Raw genomic sequence first — 26,094 nt, forward strand, 5'->3', positions numbered from 1 at the left:
ATCAGGATTCGAACCCATGACCTCTGACTCCCAAGCCTGTGCTCTTTCCACTGAGCCATGCTGCTTCTCTGTATATGGCCAAGGACAGCAGAAGAAGGGGTAAACTTGAATTGTGAGGTTTAGATCGATCAAGGTAAGCTATACCCAGTGTCTTCACATGGTAGATTTACATTCTCGTAAAACCTTCCATGAAGGAAAAGTAACACTGTAGTAGTCACCCCTTCCAACCCCACTTGCCTGGGCACAAAGTTCTTTGCTATATAGCTTTAATGAAGAAACAAACTCTGGATGTTGGAAGAATGAATCTTTGTTACCTAATTCCATTCTGACCAAAGCACATATTAAAGATACGATTTATGGCAGAACTGAATTCATAAGGAAGCATTATGAGGTGTTATCAAGGGAGGTTGTGGTATGATCTTTTCCGAAAGCTTTTAAAAAATAACATAGATTCTTGTCGTTCACCCCTTGCTAGAGAAGTGACTGGGTAGTCGTTTTAATATTGATCAATCAATGAGCATTTATTTTGTGCAGAGCACCTTACTAAGAACTCAGGTGAGTACAAAAAAGTTAGTTGGCAAGATCCCTGCTTTCAATGAGTTTACAATCTAGTGGGGAAGACAGATTCTAAAATAAACAGGAAAGCGAAAGGAATAAGAAAGCCTCATTTTTTCACAGAATCAATCAATGCTTGCCGTGTCAAACACTGTAGTAGGCATTTGGGGGAGAAACTTACAAAAGAGTTGGTAGACATGATCCCTGCCCACAAGGAGCTTACAGTCTAGAGAGACAAAGGGGAGGAGCAGTATTTCTGCTATTTGTCAATTATTCATACTTGCTATTTTTCTTTCAGCCTATTTTCTTCATTTCCACCCACAGATCTCCTTTTGAAAAAATAACCCAAATCTTTTCCTCCCCTCAGGGAATCCAGAGATCATTCTGTTCTCTTTCCCAAGAAAGCACAGCGGGTGCTCTTCTTCCTGCTAATGTTTCATTCAGTTCCTAGAAGCGGGGGAGAGGTGCATTTTGTCTTCTTCCCATCTAATTGCTGTGATGATGTAGGAGCGGAAGTGGAGAGCAAGAGCCCCTTTCATGTGGATGCATGCAGGACAAGGAGCTCAATTCATTAGTACCTCCCAGGAAGCACATGTTTTTGTTGGCATTCCTTCGGAATGACAGGTAGTATGTAAAAGGTGTGGAAAGATCAGGAATGTGAGACTTGATGATTAGCCAGCAGACACTATGCCCAAAAAGAGTCTTCCAAACCCCCTAAGAGGCAACTGGCCCTTCGGTATCCACTAGGGTGAAGAGGATTTTAATTTTTCCCTGCATCTAATACATGGCCACGTATGGTCCATTGTTCGAGAAAAGAAGTGGAACGTCTCAGTTGACATCTTTACTTTGAAAGAAGTCTTTTTAGGTTGAGTAGAGGGCTTTTTTAGTTGCATAGGGATTCAGTGAAACTGGAATAATTAATTTCAAATGCTGAACTCTCCTCCCACTCAGGAAGCTATTAATGTAATCGTTGGGGGGCATGTCATAGCTGAACTCAATATCTCCTTTGCCAAACCAAGCAATAAGCTGGAAAAAATTCTGACCATCCAGCTGTACCGTAATGCCACAGGCTACAATAGGGACATTGAATAGCGGTCATCTTTGTCAATTTAGCAGAGAAGGACCAGAAAGTTGAGGTTTAATCATGTTGTTTTTCTTTTCCTATGGGTCCTCAGATGCATCTCACGCGTCTAGAGCCTACAAAATTGGTATTTGCCCCTTGCGTCAGGGGACACTGTGTTCTTCCTCCCCTCCTCACAAAATCTCCAGCCTGCTCAGATTTAGGGGACGGATCATTCAGCTCCTCCAAAATGTCCAAGAATGAAAAATTGTGAACTACTATATGCTAGTAGGGTGATGTGTTGCCATTAGTGTACTTTGGAGGCACAATTAATTGGTCATAGCATCAAAGTTTTGGTCCTATCTACCTGGTCCCATTAACATTTTATTGGGGCTCTACCTTCTGTTCACCTGTGCAGGTTAAGGCACATTTTTATTCAGAAAATATACCTTTCTCTCAGAGGTGTGGTCAAGTATGCAGAGAATTTGTCTTCACAAAAAATATGAGAGTTTAAATCTTAAAAAGCAGTATTCAACAGAGAGAAAACTCTCCCATGCTTCCACGCTTCTACTGTACTTTCTGTACTTCCAGAAAGGGCCCCTGATGTAAAAGCATCCTTGTCCACATGGCTAGTAGGGCCCTGATTTCACTTTAATTCCAAGTTCAGAGAAGCAGTGTGGCTCAGTGGAAAGAGCACGGGCTTTGGAGTCAGAGGTCATGGGTTCAAATCCCGGCTCCTCCAATTGTCAGCTGTGTGACTTTGGGCAAGTCACTTAATTTCTCTGTTCCTCAGTTACCTCATCTGTAAAATGGGGATTCAGACTGTGAGCACCCCGTGGGGCAACCTGATCACCTTGTAACCTCCCAGTGCTTAGAACAGTGCTTAATAAATGCAATAAAAAAAGTTCTAGGTAGGGCCAGCAGTAGCAGTTTGATAGTCCCAGGTAAACAGGAATTTTACAGCTTGGGGGTTGGGGGTGTTTGCCTAGATTTATGTAGGACACACACACACACACACACACACACACACACACACACACACACCCTGCCCCCCCCCCCCCCCACCCAACCCCGACGTGATTTTGAAGGCACTGCTACCACAGTGAGACTTCATTAAGACGTTCAGGTATGGCTGGTTATTCTCATGTATGTTTGACAGTTCCTTCACCATCATGAAAATTTCAAGATTGCCTTTTGCTGCACTGTTGTCTCTGTTACCCATGCGATCTGACACTGTTTTTGTTTCTCCATCTTCAATCAATGAATCAATCAATCACTGTGATTTATTGAGTGCTTAATGCGTGCAGACCACTGTACTGTGACCTTGGGAGAGTTCAATATGATAGAGTTGGTACAAATGATTCTTACCCTCAGGGAGCTTTTTCTTAAGGATTCAGTTCCTTTTCTTCCTCCTACTTAGACCACGAGACTCATGTGGGACAAAGACTGTGTCCAACCTGATAAGTTTGACTCCCCAGCAGTTAATAAAATGCTTGGCTTCTCTCCAGACTCTAAGCTCCTTGTGGTTAGGGAACATACCTACCAACTCTATTATGCTGTACTTTCCCAAGCACTTAGAACACTGTTCTTGCCACAGTAAGCACTCAATAAATACAATAGACCACTTGCTACCGAGTAAGAGCTTAAAAAATCCCATAGTTACCATTATTATGTGTTCAAAGATAATCACTCCATTTATGAATGTTATACACCATGCTGACCTGTCTCCTACTATTGTCTCCGAACTATCACTGATAGGCCACATTTCTTGAGGCTTTGTTTTAGTATGTCCTAAAGTTATTTCTTCCATCCTCCCTTGGTATGGTTACCCCACTTCAGCTCACCACAGAATAGTGTTTTTGGGTATCCTGCAGCCATCTGCTCTCCTTCCATGTCCCATCTGGTGAACGTATGTTTCGATGAGCACTGCTCTGATGTTGATGGTCTGACTGTGTTTTAGGACTTCATTGGTGGCTATCCTAATTTTCAAGTTAATTTTAAATAATTGCATGTCGGTTGGATTGTTCCAGAAGGAGAATGTTGCATTTGTGAGAGAGCCAGCTCTCACAACCATGATCCCACTAGATTATTAGCTCCTTGAGAGCAGAGATTTATCTACCAGCTCTATTGTCTCTCCCCCTCTGGACTGTAAGCCACTGTGGGCAGAAATTGTCTCTCTTTATTGCTATATTGTACTTTCCAAGTGCTTAGTACAGTGCTCTGCACATAGTAAGTGCTCAATAAATACAATTGAATGAATGAATACTTGGATCGTAGTAAGCACTTAACAAATTCAATAGGTATTATTACCTGCTGTCTGAAGAGTTTTTTTCCTTTAACTATTCCCTCCCTTTCCCCAGATCATATCTGGGAAGCATTGGCACCACCAAGACCAGTATGGGGAGGGTGCAATTTAAGAAGTGGAGTTGACCGAGTCTGGTGGTTCATTTTGTTCTTTATTTCTTCCTTGTCTGTGCCCTCGTCCTCAAGCCTAGGATGGCCGCCCTATTTGAAGATGGAATGAAAGCAGGGAGAACCTTTTTGGGTCATTGCTCTTGAGGATTCTTGAAATTCATGGACGGGATACATTTCCGAATGAGTGGCCTCTTCTATTAGTGACAGAGTGTGCAGTCATTTTGGACCACCCTGAAAGCTGACTCTGGTTGTTTCTCGATAAAGTTATGGTTGTTTGACAGTGATAAGTTTTATCATCAGTCGATTTTTATTTTCAAAACTATTATTTGACAACAAATTCAGGTATATATGGGATTATTTTCATTTTCAGAATGTGCTGTTCCAAATTTTGCTTTCAGGGTCATAGATTACTGTTATACCATTTGGTCATGCCTTGAAATAATCAGAAATAACTGGATTTAAATATCTCCTGTTTAGGTAACTGAGATGTTCTTGGAAGTGTCTCTTGAAGTTTGGTAAGTGTCTGGTTTTCTTTAAAAGAAAATATGTCTTCAAAAAACAAGGAAATTGCTCTAAACCTCTTAAGCTCCCTTTGTTTCCTTCCTTGGGCATGCTAAAATTCAAATTTTAATCAATCAGCACTTTTCAAACACAATATTTTGCTCCTTGATTCATAGCTGTTTTTCTATGTGTAACATTTTGACTTCAATGATGCTCAGAAAAAAATGCTAATACAGGTAAAAAAAATCTTTCATCATTTGTCCTGTCTCCTGGTAACAGGTGTTTAAGATCCTACATGATGCCTTTAAATACACTGTAGAATTGTATCCCTGGTTCCTAATGACCACTTACATAAAATTCAGAGATGCAGCAGGCACTAATTTCTTATTTAGCTCAGAGGCTGCAAGATGCACCTGGTATCAATCACTGCAGGGATGGCAGTTCTCTCCCTAGTCTTTCTCTCCTCAGCCAATCCACTTCCCAGTTCTCCACTTACTCAGGGGCTCAGGAATGAGGTAACATAGATGGAGCGTGAATGCAAATGGTGGATGTCTTTTCTTTCCTGCTCTGATTTCATGCTGCTTTCTGCCAAAGCAAGAGAAAAATCCTGTTCAGCTCCTTTCCCCCCTCCACCCCACTTCCCATTCATGAACAACAGCCTTTTCTCTTGTCCCAGTTCTGTGCTATCTTCGGTGGAGTTAGGGAGGAGAGTGGGCGGTTTGGTAGAGGATTGTCGTCCCTTGTCATAGCTTCCTTGCTTATCCTAAGCATCTGGAAATGCTCCTGATATAAAGGCTGCTTGATCTCCATAGCCATGAAAGCTACAGGCAGCTCAAGGGTAGTGACAGAGGTCCTGGAGGAATCAACTTGGAGCTGAGAGGACAGAGAGTGGCAAGAGGGAATATTTCTGGGTAAAATTAGACTGGTTCCCTGACGTTTAGGCCAAAAAGATGGGGCCAGGATTCAGGGACCCAACCTGTAATGTCAGTATTATTTTTTTGCCTGTGGGAAGTAAGGGCAAGAAAAGGCTTTAGAGGGGGTTTACTAATTCCTGGTTAATTCTCCCACCCTTCCTTCCCACCTCCCAGTAGGTGGGTAACTTCAAGTGTGGGGTTCTGGGGAGTTGAATGGAGGGACCCTTTCAGACTTTATTCCACAGAGCCAGTGATTAAGTAGGGCATCAATATTTTAGCAAAAAGAATTTGACCAGCCAGTAAATCTGCATATTTAATGGAGACTGGAGCCCAGATGGTTCTAATCTCTAGGTGAGGGATTTAGTCCTTTAAATCATGACATTTGGTGAACTGTGGTAATACTTGACGAATTATTTCCTAAATGACATGCAATTAGTACTGTGCTTTGCATACAGTAAGCACTCAATAATTACTATTGTGTGATTGATTGAAGTGGTGTAGCTGGGTTTAGAATCCAGGTCCTTCTGACTCCAAGGCACCTGCTTGTAAATCATACTTGCTATCTGGAAATAGGAGGGATTTTCAATTTACTAAAAATGATGGGGACTGTACCTATTAAATGATTAGACAGTATTGAATATACTAGAGATTGAATTAGCCAAGACAGGGATTCTTAAAGTTGCATTTAAAGATGCATTTTGGTTGTTATGCCTACTACATTTTTCCATGAAAGCTTTTCGCTGCTTTGAAGGAGAAAGTAAGTTGACTGTTAATAATAATAACGATAATTTATTAAGTGTTTACTATGTGCAAAGCACTGTTCTAAGCACTGGGGAGGTTACAAGGTGATCAGGTTGTCCCACAGGGGGTCCATGGGCGGTCTTAATCCCCATTTTACAGATGAGGTAACTGAGGCTCAGAGAAGTTAAGTGACTTGCCCAAAGTCACACAGCTGACAATTGGCAGAGCCTGGATTTGAACCCATGACCTCTGACTCCAAAGCCCGTGTTCTTTCCCCTGAGCCACACTGCAGATTTATTGTTTTAAGTAGAGTTTTTCATTTCATGGGAAAATAGATGCTATGGATTTATTATGTCATAATTAAGCATTTCCATTTTTGAATTTCATTTTTACATGGAGTATTTTTCTTGCACTGGCAGTTTGCTTCTGTTTGAAGTTATGTCTGTTTGGTTGACAGCCCTTCTCCGGATCTCCGGTTCAGCATGGCTCTGTGTGACCAGGAGAAGATTTTCAGGCAACAGAGGAAAGAGAACATAAAGGAGAATATGAAAAAGCTCTTAGGCCCTGAAAATAGTGAAGGCTTGTGCTCATCACGTGATGTAAGTGGAAACTTTTTCAATACATGCTACGCTTGTGGAGAAAAATAATCTTGTATTTGGATTGTTTGTTCTTTAAGGTTAAATTTTAATTATGGATTAAAGACATTTCCAACATTTATTTTAGGGTAAAGCTATGGGCAGAATAGCTTGGGAATGGGAGAAAAAGTCCTTACCTCTTATCCCAACTCTGCTGGCTAACCTTAGACAAAATGTTTTGCTTTGTTGTCTGTCTCCCCCTTCTAGACTGTGAGCCCGTTGTTGGGTAGGAACCATCTCTATATGTTGTCGACTTGATTAGATGATTAGACTTCTCGAAGATCACACAGCAGGCAAATGGCTGAGCAGGAATTAGAACCTAGATCCTCTGGCTCCCAAAACAATGCTCTTTCCTCTAGACTATGCTACCTCTCCTAAAACTTCCTTGATAACAGCCATGGAAAGTCAGATTTCTTTTTTGTTTATTTAAGATGTCTGAAATTTAGCAAAATCTGCCAGTTTGGAAAGCAGCTCAGCTGTCAGCTGAAAGAATAACACTTAAACTTCATTTGGCTGTTCTTTCGCCTTTTGCAATTTTTTTTTAATGTGGCATTGAGTCATTTGCAGAGATCGCTTTCAATTTGAAAAATTGAATACCAGGTGTGGTGTCTGCATATCTCTGCGCTATATCCTCTGACTCTACTTCTTGCCAAATTCTGTGTCTGGCGAAAGCATGTTAAAGTCATCTTAAAATGGATATTAGACCCCTTGGAGCAGTCTTCTTAATAGCAGTACAGCAAATCCATTGTAAATTTATGAAACAATCATATTTATTGAGCGCTTACCATGTACAGTCCAAATACATTGTTATTCTATAGCACTATAGGAAAAATAGATGTCTTTATTAATTTACTGAGCTAATCCTATGGGGCAGGGCATCTATGAGAGAAGGGAGAATGGACCAAGTTTAGGGGAGAAAGGGGGAGAGGGAGAAACAGAAAGCAGGAGAGCCAGAGAGAGAATAACATATGGAAAATACTGAGAGGAGTGAGAACAGGCATAGAGAAGGAGGATACAGCTTTCCTCTCTTCTCTCTCAGCATCTCGGAACTTACTGGAAAGAGATATAGACTGGTTTTCTTCATTTATAAAGCACTAGGTTTTAAAACTGTTTGTCAGTCCCTAATGTCTATTTGGGTTGAAAAGCTTACTCGATCAAAGAAGTGCAGATTGCAATTTAGGACAGTTTGTTAGTGTTGGCCCTTCCTTACCTTGGTGGGCAGTAAGTTTGTATAAACCTGACTGAACCGAATGGGAAAAATGAGTTTCACTGCAGAGTTTACACCTACAGCAGTTTCCCCTTTGGATAAATAAAAGGTTGTTTTTCTGTGACTGAGGTTCCTAGAGAGAAGCAGCTTCTCTATAATATTTCTTAACAAGCCACTGATTTGGGTTAAAATTAGGGTGGAAGGGTAAGAGGTTGTAAGAGCTACAGAGATGTAGAGGTCTGCACCTCAGATCTACTCTTATTTTTCAACTGAGAATAATAATAGTGACTGTATTTGCTAAGCACCTTGTGCCCAACACTGTACTAAGCACAGAGGTAGGTTGAAAATAATCAGGTCAGACACATTCCCTGCCTACATGGAGCTCCTAGTCTAAATAGAAGAAAACAGATTTTTAGTCTTAATTGTACAGATGAGGAAGCTCAGACATAGAGAAGCCAAGTGGCTTGCCTAAGGTCACACAGGAGGCAAATGGCAGAGCCAGGATTAGACCAATGTTCCCTGACTTCTAGCCCCTCTCTCATTCCACTAGACTCTAAGAAATTTGGAATTGTTCTCTCATCTGGTCATAGGGAGAGGCATCTAAAGTTCTCCCAATAAGTGCTTAATAAATTCCACTGATTGATGTAATACAGGAAATTTTTTGGTCCTTTTGGCCATTAAAAAAGCAGTGCTCCTAGTGGTGTGGAATAATTAGGACAACCTTAAAGTTTTTACTCCCAAGAACTTATTATCCACATGGAGATCCCAGGCAGTATATTTCCTAACATCTCTGGCATCTTGGGGTGCAAAGAACAGTACTGGACACCAAGATATCAGATTTAATATGTGCATCGTCACTGGTTTCTACATATTTGTGGACAACTTCAGGATCAGAAAAAATGTTCGTTGATAAAAGATTTTTAAAACCATCAATACTCTCCAAGATGGGAAACAGCAGGTATTTTTCAATTTTAGTGATAGCCAATAAAAATAACCTATATTCCACCTAACATCCTATTCTCAAACTCTAGAGTTTGACCGAAATATGGAGTAGGGCAGTGGACCGATTATTTTTTTTCCACTTAACTGCTGTAAGTAAAAGGATCTTAATGTTCACAAAATATGTTTACACCTTGTAGAAAAAAGTGTTCATGTGATTTGCGATCACTCATTTTTTATCGCCTTTCTCAAATCAATTTCCTTAATCAGGTATATTCACCTTTACCAGACTTAAACTACTTAGACTGTGAGCCACATATGGTCAGGGACTGTTTCTAACCTTATAAACTTGTATCTACCCGAGATACACAGTAAATGATTTAAAATATAATAATAATAATACTAAAGATGCTCTGAAAAAATGTTAAATATATACACTTGGAAATGATTGTTGAATTAAATTCTAGATTCTAGATAAGCTCTCTCTCTTTTCCCCCAACCCAAATTTTGAATGAAGACAAACTTTGAATTACCAATTACCGAGAAGATAAACAAATTTTCATTTTTAGGTCAAGCTTAGGGAAAAATCCTATTTTCTGAAATGATGTTTGAAAACCATTTAATAAGCAGTTATGGCAAAAGTCTTCTATTTTACTTTTAGTTTGATACATTGCCTGAAAATGCTTTTGAGATGCACATACTTCACATACTTAAATACTTGCATACTTCACTGAGCACATACGTACTTGTTAGATTCCATTTGTAGAAGAAGACGGGTGATTTTTATCATAATAACATGGCGGATGTCCTTTGAAGAGGACAATTGCTCATGCTGTATTTTAGACAACCAGCCCAGTGAAGTTTATAGCTTGGAATTTGCAATGCAAATTAGGAAAAAAATCATTGGGAAAAATTGTTCAGAAGTTGGAAATCTAAAATACATCCTTTTAAAATCGATTTTAATTCATTTTTAATCTGGAGATTTTTGTGGTTAATACAAAATAATGCAGCTATAATATTGCAACTCTGAGGTGACTGGGGAAAAGGGGTGATTTGGGTGACTCTTAAAAGATATTTTGAGCTTTATGATGTACTATTTTTGCAGATGAAAGTCACCAGCAGCTAAAGCTAGTAAAATTCTATTTGACAAATTTGATGCTAAAACTCAAGTGATGGCATGTTTTTAATTTTTTTTATCTGGAATGACTTTAACAGTATGGCATTGCTATTCTCATAATTTCCAGGATAATAATTCTAACATACATTGTCATAAGTTTATTTAAAGGATAACCTACCTATAGTACAATGTTGTACCAGTGCTGAATGTTGAAAACATTCAAGAGGCTTGAAAATTTAAAATTTAGATTTTTATTCTATTTTTACAAATGAAAATGATAACCACAGAGGTGCCAGGACTGCAAATCATAAGAGGTGTTAGGGCTAGGTGTTGGCAAGCGTAGAGATTCTGGGGCTAAGACTGTCAAACACAGAGGCGCTAGGGCTAGGAACTGTAAATCATAGGGTTGCCAGGGCTATAAACTGTCAAACGGAGAGGTGCCAGGGCTATGAACTTCCAGGCCTAGCAGTTCCAAGACTTGGCTTTGAAAAGTGCTTTCACAAATTAAGTAGAAGTTGTGTCCTTTTGAACTTTGACAGAAACTTTGTTTTCTAGGCTTATAAAAATTATTTTAAGAATGAGTAAGAATTTTCTCTCCACCTGTTTTCCCTGGTGATCTCTTTCATTTTCATGACTTCAGCGCCACTTCTGTGTTGATGACCCTCCGGTCTGTCTCTCCACCCTGATCTTTCACCCTGTGTTCATTTTGTCATCCCCACCTGTCTCTCCAAGTGTTTCCTGGTGAACTTGAATTTCATTTAAATGGACTAATGTTTTTATCCCTCTCCTTTTTAATGTTGTTATCAATGGGGCCTTTTCCTTATTTTTCAGAAGTGTGACTCAATGTTTTCCTTGACTCCCTCCCAGCTTTTCCAACTCTTTCCTTTCCTCTCACAAGTCTACATGCTTCTAGGATTATACTATTTCTTTGTCATATGTCTGAACTGAACGCTTCATCTCCATTTGAAATACTAGTTTTCGTCTCTAAGATTGCTAGATAGATCCACAACATTAACCCGGTGGCCTTTGCATTAGCTGCATCCACATATTCGACTTCCAGTGCTAATTAATTCCCAGTCTTCCTCTTTCTCCTACTCCTTGTTTTATTAGAATAAGAGACTAGTGCCAATCCATGCTGAAGACACACTCAGTTCCCCACAAATAGAACCCCAATGCCCTAAAAACAAAAATAGAAGAGAGGCTGCACCATTTAGCTCATTGCCTGGGTTTCATTTAGAAAGGGTTCTTAGCTTCTCATTAGCCACATCCTGCCTCTGGCCTGGAATGCCCTCCCTCCTTATATCTGACAATTACCCTCCCCTCACTTCAAAGTCTTCAAGCGGCCTTCCCTGACTAAGCCCTCCTTTCCTCTTCTCCCACTCCCATCTACATCATCCTGACTTGCTCCCATTATTCATCCCCCCACCCCACCCCCAGAGTCACCCAGAGGGCAAATGGTGGAGTCAGGATTAGAACTCAGGTCCTACCCAGCCTGTGCTCTCTCCACTAGGGCATGCCTTTTCCCTACCCATTCTCCATGTAGGTCCCAAGAGCTACAGAGGACCCTGAGGTGCTCCAGCTGGAAGAAGAAAATTAAGAAAAAGTTTTATTCAGGGAGTTTTATGCTTGCCTGTCTCCACACTAAATTGAATTCCAATAAACCCAAGAATCAACACCGAGCTCTCGTTCCCCGGATGGAGTTCCGGAATTGCTGCCTGCATGGATTGGGGCCTGGGGGCTGAGTCATTCTGCCACTGAAGATGCCTGCCGACTCCGTCTTCTGAGGGCGGCCGTTGAAAACTAGTCTTTGCTTCGAGCAGCATGGTGCCAGATCAGCATCTTAGCTGCCGTTGAAGCATGTACTGACCTGGACCCCAGGAACCAAGCCCTACTTTAAATGCAGATGGACTGGATCATTTCAGATCATCCAGAAAAACCTGAGAGTATCATCCCTGGAGAGGTGGTATATTCGTAACTTCCACCCGTTCCCAAGGTGCTATAATCTTAACTTCCCCCCACCCTCAAGATGGTATGCCTTTAACTGCCCCTGTAGCCCCCTCCCCTGTCCAAGGTGGTATATCCTTAACTCCTTTTTATTCCCAAGGTGGCTATATCCCTAACTCTTCTCAGTCCAAGACAATATATCTTTAACTACAGTCCTCTAGACTGAAAATCTCTTGTGGGCAGGGACTGTCTCTCTGTATTGCTGTATTGTACTTTCCAAGCGCTTTGTACAGTGCTCTGCACACAGTACGCGTTCAATAAATACGATTGAATGAATTTCCCCTACAGGGGTTCAGATCCAGGAGCCGAATTTTCCTGGTGGGGCTTGCACCGCCGTTCCGCTCCTGTTTGAGAAGGAGATGGGCTGAAATGATTCATCCTGTCGGCAGGGCAGGCCTGGATCGGTTTGGCGGATCTGAGCTCTAACCCCCAGAATTGAAGTTCCCGATAGCTTGAACCCCCAGGTCAGCCTCAGATTTGGATTGGGTCTTCTTCTCCCCTTTCATCCACCTTAAACTCTCCCTCCCAAGGAGATTCTCACCCCGATTTAGCAGTACCCGTGTTCACTAGATTTTCCCTGATTGGCCAACCTGCCCCTGGAGTGAAGGGGCATTTCACGAGGAAGGCTTTGGAGGGAAGAATGACCCCTCAGAAGCCACTGGAGAAGGATACAATTTGGTAATAATAATAATAATAATGATGGTATTTGTTAAGCACTTACTATTTGCAAAGCACTGTTCTAAGCACTGGGGGGATACAAGGTGATCAGGCTGTCCCACGTGAGGCTCACAACCTTAATCTCTGAGGCACAGAGAAGTTAAGTGCCCAAAGTCACATAGCTGTTAAGTGGCGAAGCTGGGATTAGAACCCCTGACCTCTGACTCCCAAGCCCGGGCTCTTTCCACTGACCCACACTGCTTATCTGGTAGCATCAATATTTCAAGCTCTCTGGCCCTTTTCCTCCCCCAACACTCAGCAAGGATGTTGGATAATACTGCAATCTTTGAATATTAAAGAAAAATGATTCTAAAACTCTTCCTGAACCCAGAAGAGGTTGCTCTTTCCCTCATTTCTGTGGGGTAGTTCTCTGTCCCAAGTACTTAGAACAGTGCACTGTACACAGTAAATGCCCAAGAGATTGCACTGATCGATGGAACAAGAGACTACTTAAATCAGTTCTACTCCCAAGAGTAGGGGAAGAGTGAACCGCTTTGATCCCAGAGAGGAATATTCTGGGGGTTTCTGTGGGGGGAAGTAGAATGAGCTCCACTCTTCTGGTCCTGGTGTGTGGACTCTTGTTGGCAGCCATGACTGGTGGTGGATGGGTGAAGGACATTGGTGGCCTGGAACAGGAGCTGGGAGAGATGCGGAGTAGGAATACCATCCTGTTCTCCCCCTTCTAGTCTGTGAGCCTGCTGTTGGGTAGGGACCATCTGTATATGTTGCCAACTTGTACTTCCCAAGCGCTTAGTACAGTGCTCTTCACATAGTAAGCACTCAATAAATATGATTGAATGAATGAATGAATGTTCTCTCTAGGGAGAGATTTGAGGAGGGAGGAGAGGGAGCTGGCTGCAACTAGCACTGCTACACGGTCCGTACCCCTGGACCACTTAACCCGATTTTCCTGTTTGGGTGGAGGGCTTTGCATCATGGAAGCCCAACACAGTGGCTCTCCCTTCTTAGTTTTATCCTAAAAGTGCTTCTTTCCTGGTCTTCCCTACCTTGAGAGCAAGATCACGGTGCACTGGAATTCCAGTCAATCAGTCAGCCACATTTATTGAGCACTCGTGTGCAGAGCATTGTACTAAGCACTTGGGAAAGTACAATATAACAACACAAAGACATAGTCCCTGCTCACCCATTCTCTCTCCCCCATTAGAGGGACAGGAGCTGTTTCCAATCTGATTGTTGTGTATCTACCTCAGTGTTTAGTACAGAGCTGGGCACATAGTAAGCATTCGCAACAGTAACAAATGAAGAAATATTATTTAGTGAAAGTTTCTAAAACACACAGGGCAGCCTCTGTGGGCTCAACCACTATTTTCTCCAGGAGACTGGGGTTCAGGATGATTAAGCAAAATTTTCTTCAGCTGACCTTACTTGAAATAACTCTCTGGGCGGTTATGAAAGCACATTCTTGTTGTAGATAAGGAAAACAAGTTCAAACCATTTGCTGCACAAAGAAAGGGGTGACATTGGCTGGTATGGTATCCACGTTTCTAAGAATTATTTTCTTTCATAGGTGCATCATTACCATTTATTCAATTTGGCAGTCAAACCCTTAAGGTCACATACACTACTAGTCGTTTGTGCTGGAGTTGTGAATTTGGCATTTTCTCAGCTGCTTTGTTTCCTGAAAATGTAACTTTTTTTGCTTTAGTTATAAAATTGTCAGGGCATCAATTAAATATTATAAATAGGGTGCTCATATTTTTAGAATACTTCTTTTGCTAATGTCCTGACCGATTGCTTTCCATTTTGGATATTCTTGATCTGCTCTAGGAAAAGCCAGTGGAAATTACAATTTAGTTGCAACAGTGATAAGAATGTACACAAAGTAAACAGAGCAGATAATAACTAGACATTGAAGAGCTCAACCACTTTTCTTTTTGGTATTCTGTAAAACGCTATGTGTCAAACACTATTCTTCCGCCTTTACTAGATGTAAAGAATATTCACCTTCAACTTCTTATTACAACTTTATTTCATTGCTATTAAGAGGTTTTTGGGTTTTTTTTTCCTCCCCAGGTGCCAGTGATAGCCATTCTGGGTTCTGGAGGAGGATTTCGGGCCATGGTGGGATTTTCTGGCGTTATGAAGGCACTCTATGAATCTGGAATTTTGGATTGTGCTACATATGTAGCTGGACTTTCTGGATCTACATGGCAAGTCTGCTATTTTCGTCGCGGTCTAATCCTTCCTATTTAGCATTCTGGGAGCTTGGAAGAGAAATTTGAAATCTGTTCAATTTAAGCTACTCCTGGATCTTCCCCCCTGAAGAAAGTTTGGGTTGTATTTTCTGTGAGGTATCCTAAGTGAACTTAGGGCTAGTCAGAAGGACAACCACCCTTTTCCACTTCTCAGAGTTTTCAAGTGATTAACTTTTTGATTAAAACAGATTGCTGAGCCGAAGGGGCAGATCAAAGTAAAATGATAATCTGAATAAATATTATCAGAAATGGGCTCTCGAGTCCCACCCAAAATTCACTTCACCCTATCACAAGATGCTGATCTGGTATCTTTCGAAAGCATGTCTTAGTTCATGTTATTTATAGGCAATCTTCTCTTAGATACCTACAGTATGAAAACAAGAGGGTAGAATAGCATAACCAAACTGATTATTCTGATAATGTGTGAATCCTGTTTGATCCTAAGCACTTTCTTTAATCGAGAAATTTTGATAGAAAAAAATCATACATTTAATGATGATGATGATGATGATAATGATAATAATTATATTTGTTGAACTCTTACTATATGCCAAGTACTGTACTAAGCGTTGGAGTGGATATAAGTTAACCAAGTTCCACATGGGGTTCACAGTCGAAATAGGAGGGAGAACAGGTGTTTAATCCCTATTTTGCTGATGAGGGAGTTGAGGTTTAGGGAAGTTAAATGACTTGCCCAAGGTCATACAGCAAGTGAATTGATGGGGCCTGGATTAGAACCTAAGTCCTCTGAATCTCTGGCCCATGATCTTTCCATTAGGCCATGATGCTTCTCATTACACACATTGTTATATAAATAGATGGATTACTTTTGAATTATGAGGGACACCAGTGCAATTGCTGAAAACTCTTCTTAGATACTAGAGCTGTAAATTTGCATGAGAAAATGAGCAATTCAAACGAACATAGCCATATGATTACTCCAGTTGTTCAATAAATGCCATTAATAATTTATCCTAAAAGATGGTTTCCAAAGTCTAATAGTGGCATAATAATATTACTTATAATGGTGTTTATTGTGTGCTTTCTATGAGCCATGCACTGGGATAGATACAAGATCAGATTCAGTTCCTTTGTCACAATATAACCTGTAGAAGAGCAGGTGTCCAAATTTAGAGGGGCATTGTGGTCTAGTGGAAAGAGCATGGGCTGGGAATCAGAGGACTCGAGTTATAATCCTGGCTCCTCCACTTGTCTGCTGTGTGACCTGGGGCAAGTCAGTTAACTTCTCTGTGCCTCTGTTCCCTCATCTATAAAATGGGGATTGAGAATGTGAGCCCCATATGGGACAGGGACTTTTTCCAACCCAATTTGCTAATATCCACCCCAGCGCTTAGAACAGTACTTGGCACACAGTAAACACTTAGCAAATACAATAGTTATTATTATTGTGGTAATAATAATAATAAATAGGGGATTTAGGATAGGCCCTTGAAAGCAGCCAGCATCAGAGCTGCTGCCTTCATGCAAACTCATAAGATTCACAAGAAGCATTATATCTTCATAAAGAAGGGTGTATCCACCCCTGTTTCTTCCCACATTGGTCAGTGCAAGAGCCCTACTTGTTTATTGAATGTGTGTTGGAGAAACTTTGACCCTTTAACTGCCTCAATCCATTTCTTCCACCCATACATTCTGTAATTTGTTTTCTCTTTAGTACCCTTCTGAAGGTTAGGTTTATATTATACTCCACTCAGCCAACACACGGGGAACTCATCTGACTTTCCTGCTGGTGAAAAATTGTTTATTGACCTCAATGTCTAGCAGATTATATAAAAAAAACCCTAAAGAGTTCCTCAGGCAGTGATTTTGGTTTTAAAATTTTGATGTGAGTGTATATGCTTACAAATTGATTTGATTTGTACTGAAAGTCCCTAGCCACAGGCAAGATGAAACAAGAATATGGTAATTGCCTATTCCTATCAAGGCTCTGAAAATGGTGAGGTCCCCTGTACAATCAATCAATCAATTAATCAATTGTATTTATTGAGTATTTACTGTGTGCAGAGCTCTGTACTAAGCTCTTGGGAGACTACAATATAGCAGAGTTGGTAGAATTATTCCCTGCTTACAGTGAGCTTACAGGTTAGAGGGGGAGAAGAACTTTTAGAGGGAGTTCAATCCTTTCCTTCCTGGGGTAATGCCTGTACTAGGTGAGTTCATTTGAAACTGATAGGGGGCAACTCATTTGTTTCTCCAAAGCTCGGGTCTTTACATCTTATAATCCTCATTAACAAGTTGAAAGATGCACAGTCAAAGAGTTTTTTGAAATGAGAGCATTAGTGAATTCAAAGTTGAGTATATGACTTTTAAACAGTTCGTCATTAAGTCATTTACTTAAGAGCAGCATTGCCATGGCAAATACACTGTGTCTGTAAACTTTAAACAATACTACTCTGCAAGTTAAAGATTAGGTTGATTTTTGTTTTCCTTTGGAAAAAAGGAAGGCACACTGAATGGGAAGTCCATGGTAACAATAACTGTGCTACCTGTTAAGTGTTTACTATGTGGCAAGTACTGTATTAAGCATTGTTCAATCCATGGTATTGATTGAGCACACACTGTGTTCAGAGCACTGTACTAACTAAGCGTTTGTGAGAGTGCAATACAATAGAGTTGCTAGACATGATCCCTGCCCACAATCTAGAGGCAGAGACATATATTACGATTAATTACAGAAAGGGGATATGACAGAGTATAAGGATAAGGACAGAATTTCTGGAGGGCTGGAGGTGGGTGAATATTAATAATAATAATAATGGCATTTATTAAGCACTTACTATGTGCAAAGCACTGCTCTAAGCGCTGGGGAGGTTACAAGGTGATCAGGTTGTCCCATGGGGTGTTCACAGTTTTAATCCCCATTTTACAGATGAGGTAACTGAGGCACAGAGAAGTGAAGTGACCTGCCCAAAGTCACACAGCTGACAATTGGCAGAGGAAGGATTTGAACCCATGACCTCTGACTCCAAAGCCCGGGCTCTTTCCACTGAGCCACACTGCTTAAGTGTTTTACGGGTACAGATACAAGGGCATAGGTGACACAGAAGAAAGAATCAGATTAGACACAGTTCCTGTCCCCTCAAGGGACTGACTGAATGTTTACGAGGGAGATAGAACAGGTATAATAATTGTGGTATTTGTTAAGCACTAACTATGTGCCAGGCACTCTACTAAGTGCTGGGATGGATACAAGCAATTTGGGTTGGACACAGTCCCTGTCCCATATGGAGCTTATGGTCTGAATCCCCATTTTGCAGATGATGGAATTGAGGCACAGATTACAGTCAGTATTTCAGCCCAGGTCCCCTGACAATGCTTGGCACATAGTATGCACTTAACAAATGCCATTATTATTATTCCTGGGCCTGCGCCTTTTCTGCTAGGGTCACACGCTTCCCTAATGCCACATTTTCATAATGTTTCTCAAATACCTTGTGTATTCACACACAGATGTGAAGGATACTATTACTTGCTAGAAAAAAAAAGCCACTCTAAGTTTGAGGAAAATTATCTCCGTAAAGATAATGAAAGAATATAGTTTAGACCCATTCTATGTATTTGAGTTCAGTAATCTTAAACTTTTAATCAGAGATTTAATGATAAAACTGTTGAGGGCATGGAAGTCTATAACTCTTTGAGAGCTGAGGGTTTTCTAAGGCTCTTCTTGTAGATTCCAAAACAGTAGTAATAGTATTTACTAAGATCGCAAGCTCCTTGTGGGCAGGGAATTTGTCTACCAACTCCATTATATTGTACCCTTCTAGGTGCTTAGTAGAGCACTCTGCACACAATAAATGCACAATAAACACAACTGATTGATTAATTTCTAATGGATGCAGAGGACTGCATTAAGCGCTGGGAGAGAATACACAAGTGGGAATTTAGGGCCCCTGGTCATTCAATTATTCAACTGTACTTTTTCTGTGCTTACTATGTGTAGAGCACTGTATTAAGGGCTTGAAGGAGTACAATATAACAACAAAAAGACACATTCCCTGCCCACAACAAGCTTACAGTGTAGAGGACTGTCTCACAAAGGATATCTTCTGATAGAATCCTGCACGTTGTAAACCCCATTTCCAGTTACCTGTAGCATAATTTTTTAAAAAGGAAAATTTTTCAGTCTCTGTATTTGTTTGGAAAGGCAGGGGCTTGGGCCAACAAAAATCAACCTAATCTTTAACTTGCAGAGTAGTATTGTTTAAAGTTTACAGACACAGTGTATTTGCCATGGCAATGCTGCTCTTAAGTAAACCACTTAATGACATACTGTTTAACAGTCATATACTCAACTTTGAATTCTCTAATGCTTTCATTTCAAAAAGTCTTCATGAACTTCAATAAATCACCATCCCAACAAGCTTTAGAATTTGATGACAAGAGGTGGGAATAGGAGAAATCTACCCAGTGAGATTTTAAAATCAGTTTTTTAATTGTACTTGCTAAATGCTTACCATGTGCCAAGCACTGTTCTAAGTACTAGCATAGATACAAGATGATCAGGTTGGATGCAGTCCCTGTCCCTTATGGGGCTAACAGTCTAACTCAGAGGGAGCATAATTTAGTCCCTATTTTACAGATGAGGTAACTGACACACTGAGAAGTTAAGTGACTTGGCCAAGGTCATACAGCAAGCAATTACCATTAAAAAAAAAGAAAGAAAAGCTACAGGATACTGAAAGCATTACCCTAAGGCTTTTTGGAAGTGCTTGAGGTCTGTCTGTGTTTAATAGTAAAACAGAGTGTGGCAATCTTTGACATTTATTCAAATTATTAAGCTCATTTACCTTTCACTAAAGTCAATTTACCTCCACTTAATTTCCCTTCCACATCTCTCCTAATTGCAATGTTCTCATTTCCTTCAAAGAGAGTTTGGATGCTTGAGGAGAAAACAGTGATAGGAAGCTGATCTTTATAAAACCTTGTATGCTGCTGAATAGAAGTCCACCTAGAGTAAATCTAGGCCTTGTATTTGGTTCCCATCTGAGAAAATTTGAAGCGGTTAAAACAAAGTTGTTTTTAACTGGGGTTCTTGTATACTTAGAGTGACAAAGGCCAATGGAGGGAATTAGAAAAGTATTGGAAATTGTTATACTTCCAGGATATCTGTGTTTTGACAACTGGCTGGTATGTGACCATTACTTGACTCCGATGAGATAATCCAGAAACATCTGGAACATTCTTAGACCTCCCAGAAGGTTGTCTGTGACCTTAACTAGTCACTTTAGGGGGAATTCCTCTAGGTAAAAAGATTCTTCCTCACCACTTCCATCTTTGTAGAACAGGGTTTCACTTGTGCAAGAGTCAGAGGAAGCTAAGCTTTACACCTAGAAAAGGTTTGTCAGCAAGGAACATCTACCTCAGACACAGTAGGGGAAATGAAGAAAGCAGAGTTCTGAGTTGCTTTCATTTTAACCTTTCTAGTGGAAAGAATTCAATCATCTACATTGTGCTCATGTTACCCACTTAAGACTATCATCCTGACACACATCCTTGACACACATATGATTATCTAGAAAGGAAGTCTTAGCTGTTGACCATCTTACAGACAGGATGGAGAATTTTCTGCTGTGACGATAGAAGGAAAAAAGTTAAATTTGTTCAGCCTGGATTGATAACTCCTCCACTAGACTGTAAACTCCCTTCACTAGATTGCAAACTCCTCCACTAGATTGAAAACATCTCCCCTGGATTATAAAAATCTCTTATTTGATCGCAAACTCTTCCACTAGATTACAATTGTTTCTACTAGATTGTAAATTTCTCAACTGTACTGTAAACTCCCTGATTAGATTGTAACCTCCCCTAGACTGTAAATTCTCCCACTAGATTACGTGATCCTCAAGGGTGGGGATTTTGTCTACTAAGTCTACTGAACTCCAAAAGCTTAGTATAGTCCTCTGCTCACTGTAGGTACTCAGTACATGCCATTGATTGATTCTGGAAAGGCAGAAGCAGAGGGAACCTAATCGAAGGGTGGGGAAAGATGGAATTGTAAGATTGCTTAGGAACAGAATATCTTCAAATATACAGTCTTTTTAGTTTCAGTGAGGTAAAAATTAAAACCAGTTTCCATACTGCTCCTCTGTGTTTGGTTAGTGGACTTTGTTTTATAGTTGGCATATTTCACTTTGATTTTTCCATTGGGTTTGTGGGAGTGAAAGGATACATTAGACAAATAACTCAGCAGAGTTTCTTGGGAACTGGGCTAATGGACTTCCTTTTGAGTTTTCCTGTGTTCTTGGGACTATATCATTTCATAGCCTCAGGTTAAGGCAAACAAGAGTTTTAGCAGTCATTTTATGTCTAGAACATGCAAGTGCATAAACATCTCTTCCAACACCACTTTATTTTGAAGGACTGTGGCCTCATGGAATCAGCCTAGCACTTGGAATTAGGAGTCCTGAGTTCTAATCTCAGCTCTGCCACTAGCCCTCTATGTGACTTTAGCAAGTTATTGAACTTCTCTGTGCTTCAGTTTCCTCAACTGTAAAAATGGGGATTAAATACCTCTATTCCCTTCCCTGTGAGCCCCGTAACTCTGACTGATTCTATTATAATCTACCACAGTATTTGACACATAGTCGACGCTTAACTATCACTGCTGTTATTATCTAGTCAGCCTTGTGTTGTCGGGAGAATGTTTCCTAATTTTCTTGTCACGCTGTAGCCTAAAATTGTGATGAAAACATGCTTGGGTAGAAATATATATATATATATATATATATATATATATATATATATATATATATTTAACAGGGTTTTTATTCTGTGCACATGTTGAAATTCTACTGGGGCATTCTATTTGTTAAACTGCAAATTAGCATAATTTGTCAATTACACTTCTAATCCTTGGTGACAATGTTTTCTTTTCTGACCAGGTACATGTCAGCTTTATATTCACATCCCGATTTTCCGGAGAAAGGTCCAGCAGAGATTAATCAGGAGTTAATGAACAGTGTCAGTTACAACCCCCTTTTACTGCTAACACCTCAGAAAGTCAAACGATACATTGAGTCCCTATGGAAGAAGAAAAGCTCTGGGCAGCCTGTCACTTTTACTGATATCTTTGGAATGTTAATTGGAGAAACTCTTATCCACAATGTAAGTTTGGTAGTGTTATTGTTGGGAATTGGATACTGAGTTGGAGTAGTATTGTCAGCATCTAAATAAAAGACAGGGATTGAGTTTGATTCTCACGAGTGAATGCTAATTTTTCAGACCATTAGAGACTAGAAATTGGGTTCAGGAAGCAGAGTGGCCTAGTGGAAAAAGCACGGGCCTGGGAATCAGAGGTCCTGGGTTCTAATTCAGATTCTGTCACTTACTTGTTTTGTGACTTTGGGCAAGTCACTTAACTCTGGGGTGGTAATTTGACATAGTGGATAGAGCACTGGCTGAAGCTGTGTTAGAGTTAGAAGTTAGAAGGTCTGAGGTAGAAGGTCATGGGTTCTAATCCCAGCTCTGCCACTTGTCTATTGTGTGGCCTTGGGCAAGTCACTTCACTATGCCTCAGTTACCTCATCTATAAAACGGGGATTGAGACTGTGAGCTCCATGTGGGGCAGGGGATTGTGTCCAACCCAATTTGCTTGTATCTACTCCAGCACTTAGTACAGTGCCTGGCAGCTAGTAAGTGCTTAACAGAGACCACAATTATTATTATTATTATTCTCAGTGCCTCAGTTCGCTCAGTACCTTTTCTTCCTCCTACTTAGACTTTGAGCCCCATGCGGGACTTGTATCTACCCCAGCGTTTAGTCCAGTGCTTGGCATGTAGTAAGTGCTTAACAAAAAACATAATTATTAATTCAGAATGTATTGCTCAAATGCACCATGCCTTCCCCCCTAGTCTCAAAGAGCTAGTGTTTCTCCCCAGGCAGGATGTTTCATTTTAAGGGAGTAGCTTTGGGCATAAGGAGGATACTGCATATCACTGGCCCTTGGTACTCATAAAGTAAGGTCTTTAGACAGTGTGTATGCTGGCATCTCTTACTGGTGGTATAGGAAGATATAATGGTTCAGAGTGTATACTCAATGGTAAGTAAACATGTTAAGTAGTTGGACTTGCCTATTAATAAATATTCACTTGCACTTCTTGCTGTGAGAATGTGTTTATGCAATTAGAAATATGCCCATTTTTGAAAGTGGATAGTTTTACCCACTTAAATAGTTGCGGATCTGCAATAGCTGTTAAGTATTTTCTTATTATAGCCTTTCCTTCCTCCTCATCCCCCACTTTATATTCTACAAGAAGAAAATATTAAACGATTTAAAGGGAAACACAATCATAACAGTTCCACTTCCCATCTGTTTACTTTCCCAGTACTTAGTACAATGCTCTGCAAGTAGTAAGCATTTAATAAATACTATTGCTACTACTAAAAAGACAGTGGCAGTTTTGTTAAAGAAACACTCCCTTTAGCTATGGTCATCACTCAAGAAAATTGTAAGTTAAATTTTATTTTATTCTTGAAAGATAATTATAAATAGAACTACAGTATATCCTTGGCATTCAGTTAGATGGTGGAGATTATACAGTGCTATTTAGATGATATTCTGTTATCTGAATATATGCTGGGAGAATACTATCATTATTCACTCATTCAATCAATCATATTTACTGAGCGCTTACTGTGTGCAGAGCACTGTACTAAGAGCTTGGGAAGTACAAGTCGGCAACATATAGAGACCATCCCTATCTAACAACTGGCTCACCGTCTAGAAGGGGGAAATAGACAACAAAACAAACCATTAGTAGTTGAGTCTGTAGAAAGGAAATGTTTTTAGCTTTGTTGATTTCCATTAGAATCACCTTTGTAGGAAGATAGAAACCCAGGGGAGGGACCAAAGATTCAGATGATTGATTATACTAAGCTCTCAGGAGGGTACAGTAAAACAGAGTTGGTAGATGTGTTCCCTGCCAGCAGTGAGCTTAAAGTCTAGAGGAAGATGTTCACAGGCGACTCTGTTTAAAACTCCACATAAAGGTTTGTTAGAGAAAATAGTAGTTCTCTCTGCCTCAAGTTTCCTTGAAGAAAAATGCCTTCCTCACCCTGGATTTGAAAGTTAATTCAAGTGGACTCAAAGCAGCAGTACTTCCTAGACTCAGGGAGCGTGTTTAAAATACAGATAATTAGTACAATAAAGTTTACTTTTTGTTGTCTAGTGAGGTCTACAAGTGATCTCAGAACAACCTAAACCTTGCTCTTTCCATTTTTGTGTTGCTCTATCCTTAGTAGAAAAGTCATTTATAAGTTTCATTTGTTTACTTTTCTTTGGCAGAGAATGAATAGCACACTGAGTAGTTTGAAGGAGAAAGTCGACAAGGCACAATGTCCTTTGCCCCTCTTTACTTGTCTACATGTCAAACCTGATGTTTCAGAGCTTATGTTTGCAGGTATGGATTTCTGTCCTCACATTTTTTAAAAGAAACCATTAAAAATGGGTCTGAATGCTTATTCTGGTGCCAAAGAGAATCATAATTCTAAAACAGTGAAAGTGCCATTACTGTCAGATTTGAACAGAGCTTTTTACTCAGTCCAGCTGTTTGTGGTGATTTGAGTAAAAGGAGTTTAAAAAAAAGATTCAAGTTGTTATAGGCAGAGCGTATCAGGATGACTGGGAAGCTCACTGAAGAACGAAAAATGGGAAGAGACCAGTCTTAGAGAGACAGTTTAGAGCAAAAGTGTCAGAGAAGAGTAACAAACTGGAAAAGGAAAGACGAGGGAGTGCTAGGCTACTTGTAAAAAAGATTCATTATGAAAATATCCTATATATGTATATGTACATATTAACCTATATAGCTATCCTTTGTTTTTGAAAAGAACGACTAGTGACAGGTCAGAAAAAGCTTTCCGTGCTTGCCCCTAAGTCTGAAAAGCCCACTGGATGAGCACCCTACTGCATTGTTTGCACTTAAGGGATAGGTCCTTGATTATTAAATTTCTTGGCAGTCAGGGCTACTTCTCACTGTTCATGAAGAGTTTAGGGTCATTTAAATAGCAATAATAATGGTATTAAGCACTTTTTAAGTGTCAGACACTGTACTAAGTGCTGATTTCCTTGTCTTCACAGCCTAATTATGTAATCTGTTGGAACAGCAGAGCAATCTAGTCTCAACCCTGGCTCAGTGAAATGTCAAAATATAAGTGAGGAAACAATGGCCAGATCTTTTGATTGTAACAGGCATCTTCTTCATTACCTCACCTTGCTGTTTACCATTGGAAAATCAGCATAAGACAATAAAGAGTTTTATGTTACCAGACCACCATATCATTGAGTTAAAAGCACACCCCCTGCTCACTGTATTCCGATTTAGAGCGTTATTCTGCTTTTTTAGATTTCACACGTGAAGAACTTGTCTTGGCTTGTGGAAAATGTTGAATCAAATACTTCCACCTTCTTGCTCATTCAGTTCCAGAGGCCTGGGCAATTCGTCATGTAGCTTCTTGTTGGGGGCACTGACAGCATCCGATAACATTCCTCTACAATGCTGGTGCAAGCGCCTGAGTTGCTACTGCTAATTGCCTGAGAGCTCTTGCGTTCATTGTGTTCATTCTATTCTTAGTCCATCTGAGCCTGGAGGGTCCGGACACACCCTGAACTGAAATAATCATTACTAATGAAATACGATTAAGTTAACATTTATTTCAGGAAACCCTTCTTTTTTTTTTTTTTTTTTTTTTTTTAAGAGGCTTAAAGAGGCTTAAGTTTTCTACTCAAATGGAAGTCCAAGAGTGACATCTGTTGGGAGAAAAGTAAGGCAATAAAGCCAGGGGAGATCAGATGGGAGCTTCTGAGGATTTGGCATTTTGGAGTTCTAGATTTTTAATTTAGGCTTATCCTGAGGTGGGAATGGCTAAAATAGCAGGACTCCCAGTGGATCCATTCATTCATTCCATCGTATTTACTGAGCGCTTACTGTGTGCAGAGCACTGTACTAAGAGCTTGGGAGAGTACAATACAACAATAAACACTCCCCTTCCCTGCCCACATCCAAATTCCCCATTTTTATCTAGAAGAAGCCACTGTGGGCAGGGATTGTCTTTTT

General features: G+C 40.3%; 1 protein-coding gene across 2 annotated transcripts in view; it reads left to right on the forward strand.

The window, feature by feature from the left end:
* Positions 1 to 26,094, forward strand: part of PLA2G4A (phospholipase A2 group IVA) — a 124,983-nt gene that overhangs the window by 72,306 nt on the left and 26,583 nt on the right. For both annotated transcript variants that reach the window (XM_038758438.1, XM_038758439.1), the window contains exons 6-10: positions 4,508 to 4,545; positions 6,644 to 6,785; positions 14,840 to 14,976; positions 21,924 to 22,146; positions 24,327 to 24,441. In XM_038758438.1, coding sequence (XP_038614366.1) covers positions 4,508 to 4,545; positions 6,644 to 6,785; positions 14,840 to 14,976; positions 21,924 to 22,146; positions 24,327 to 24,441 — 655 coding nt within the window. The remainder of the gene's footprint in view (positions 1 to 4,507; positions 4,546 to 6,643; positions 6,786 to 14,839; positions 14,977 to 21,923; positions 22,147 to 24,326; positions 24,442 to 26,094) is intronic.

This window comes from Tachyglossus aculeatus, chromosome 16 (genome assembly GCF_015852505.1).
Source record: "Tachyglossus aculeatus isolate mTacAcu1 chromosome 16, mTacAcu1.pri, whole genome shotgun sequence".
Taxonomy (NCBI): Eukaryota; Metazoa; Chordata; class Mammalia; order Monotremata; family Tachyglossidae; genus Tachyglossus; species Tachyglossus aculeatus.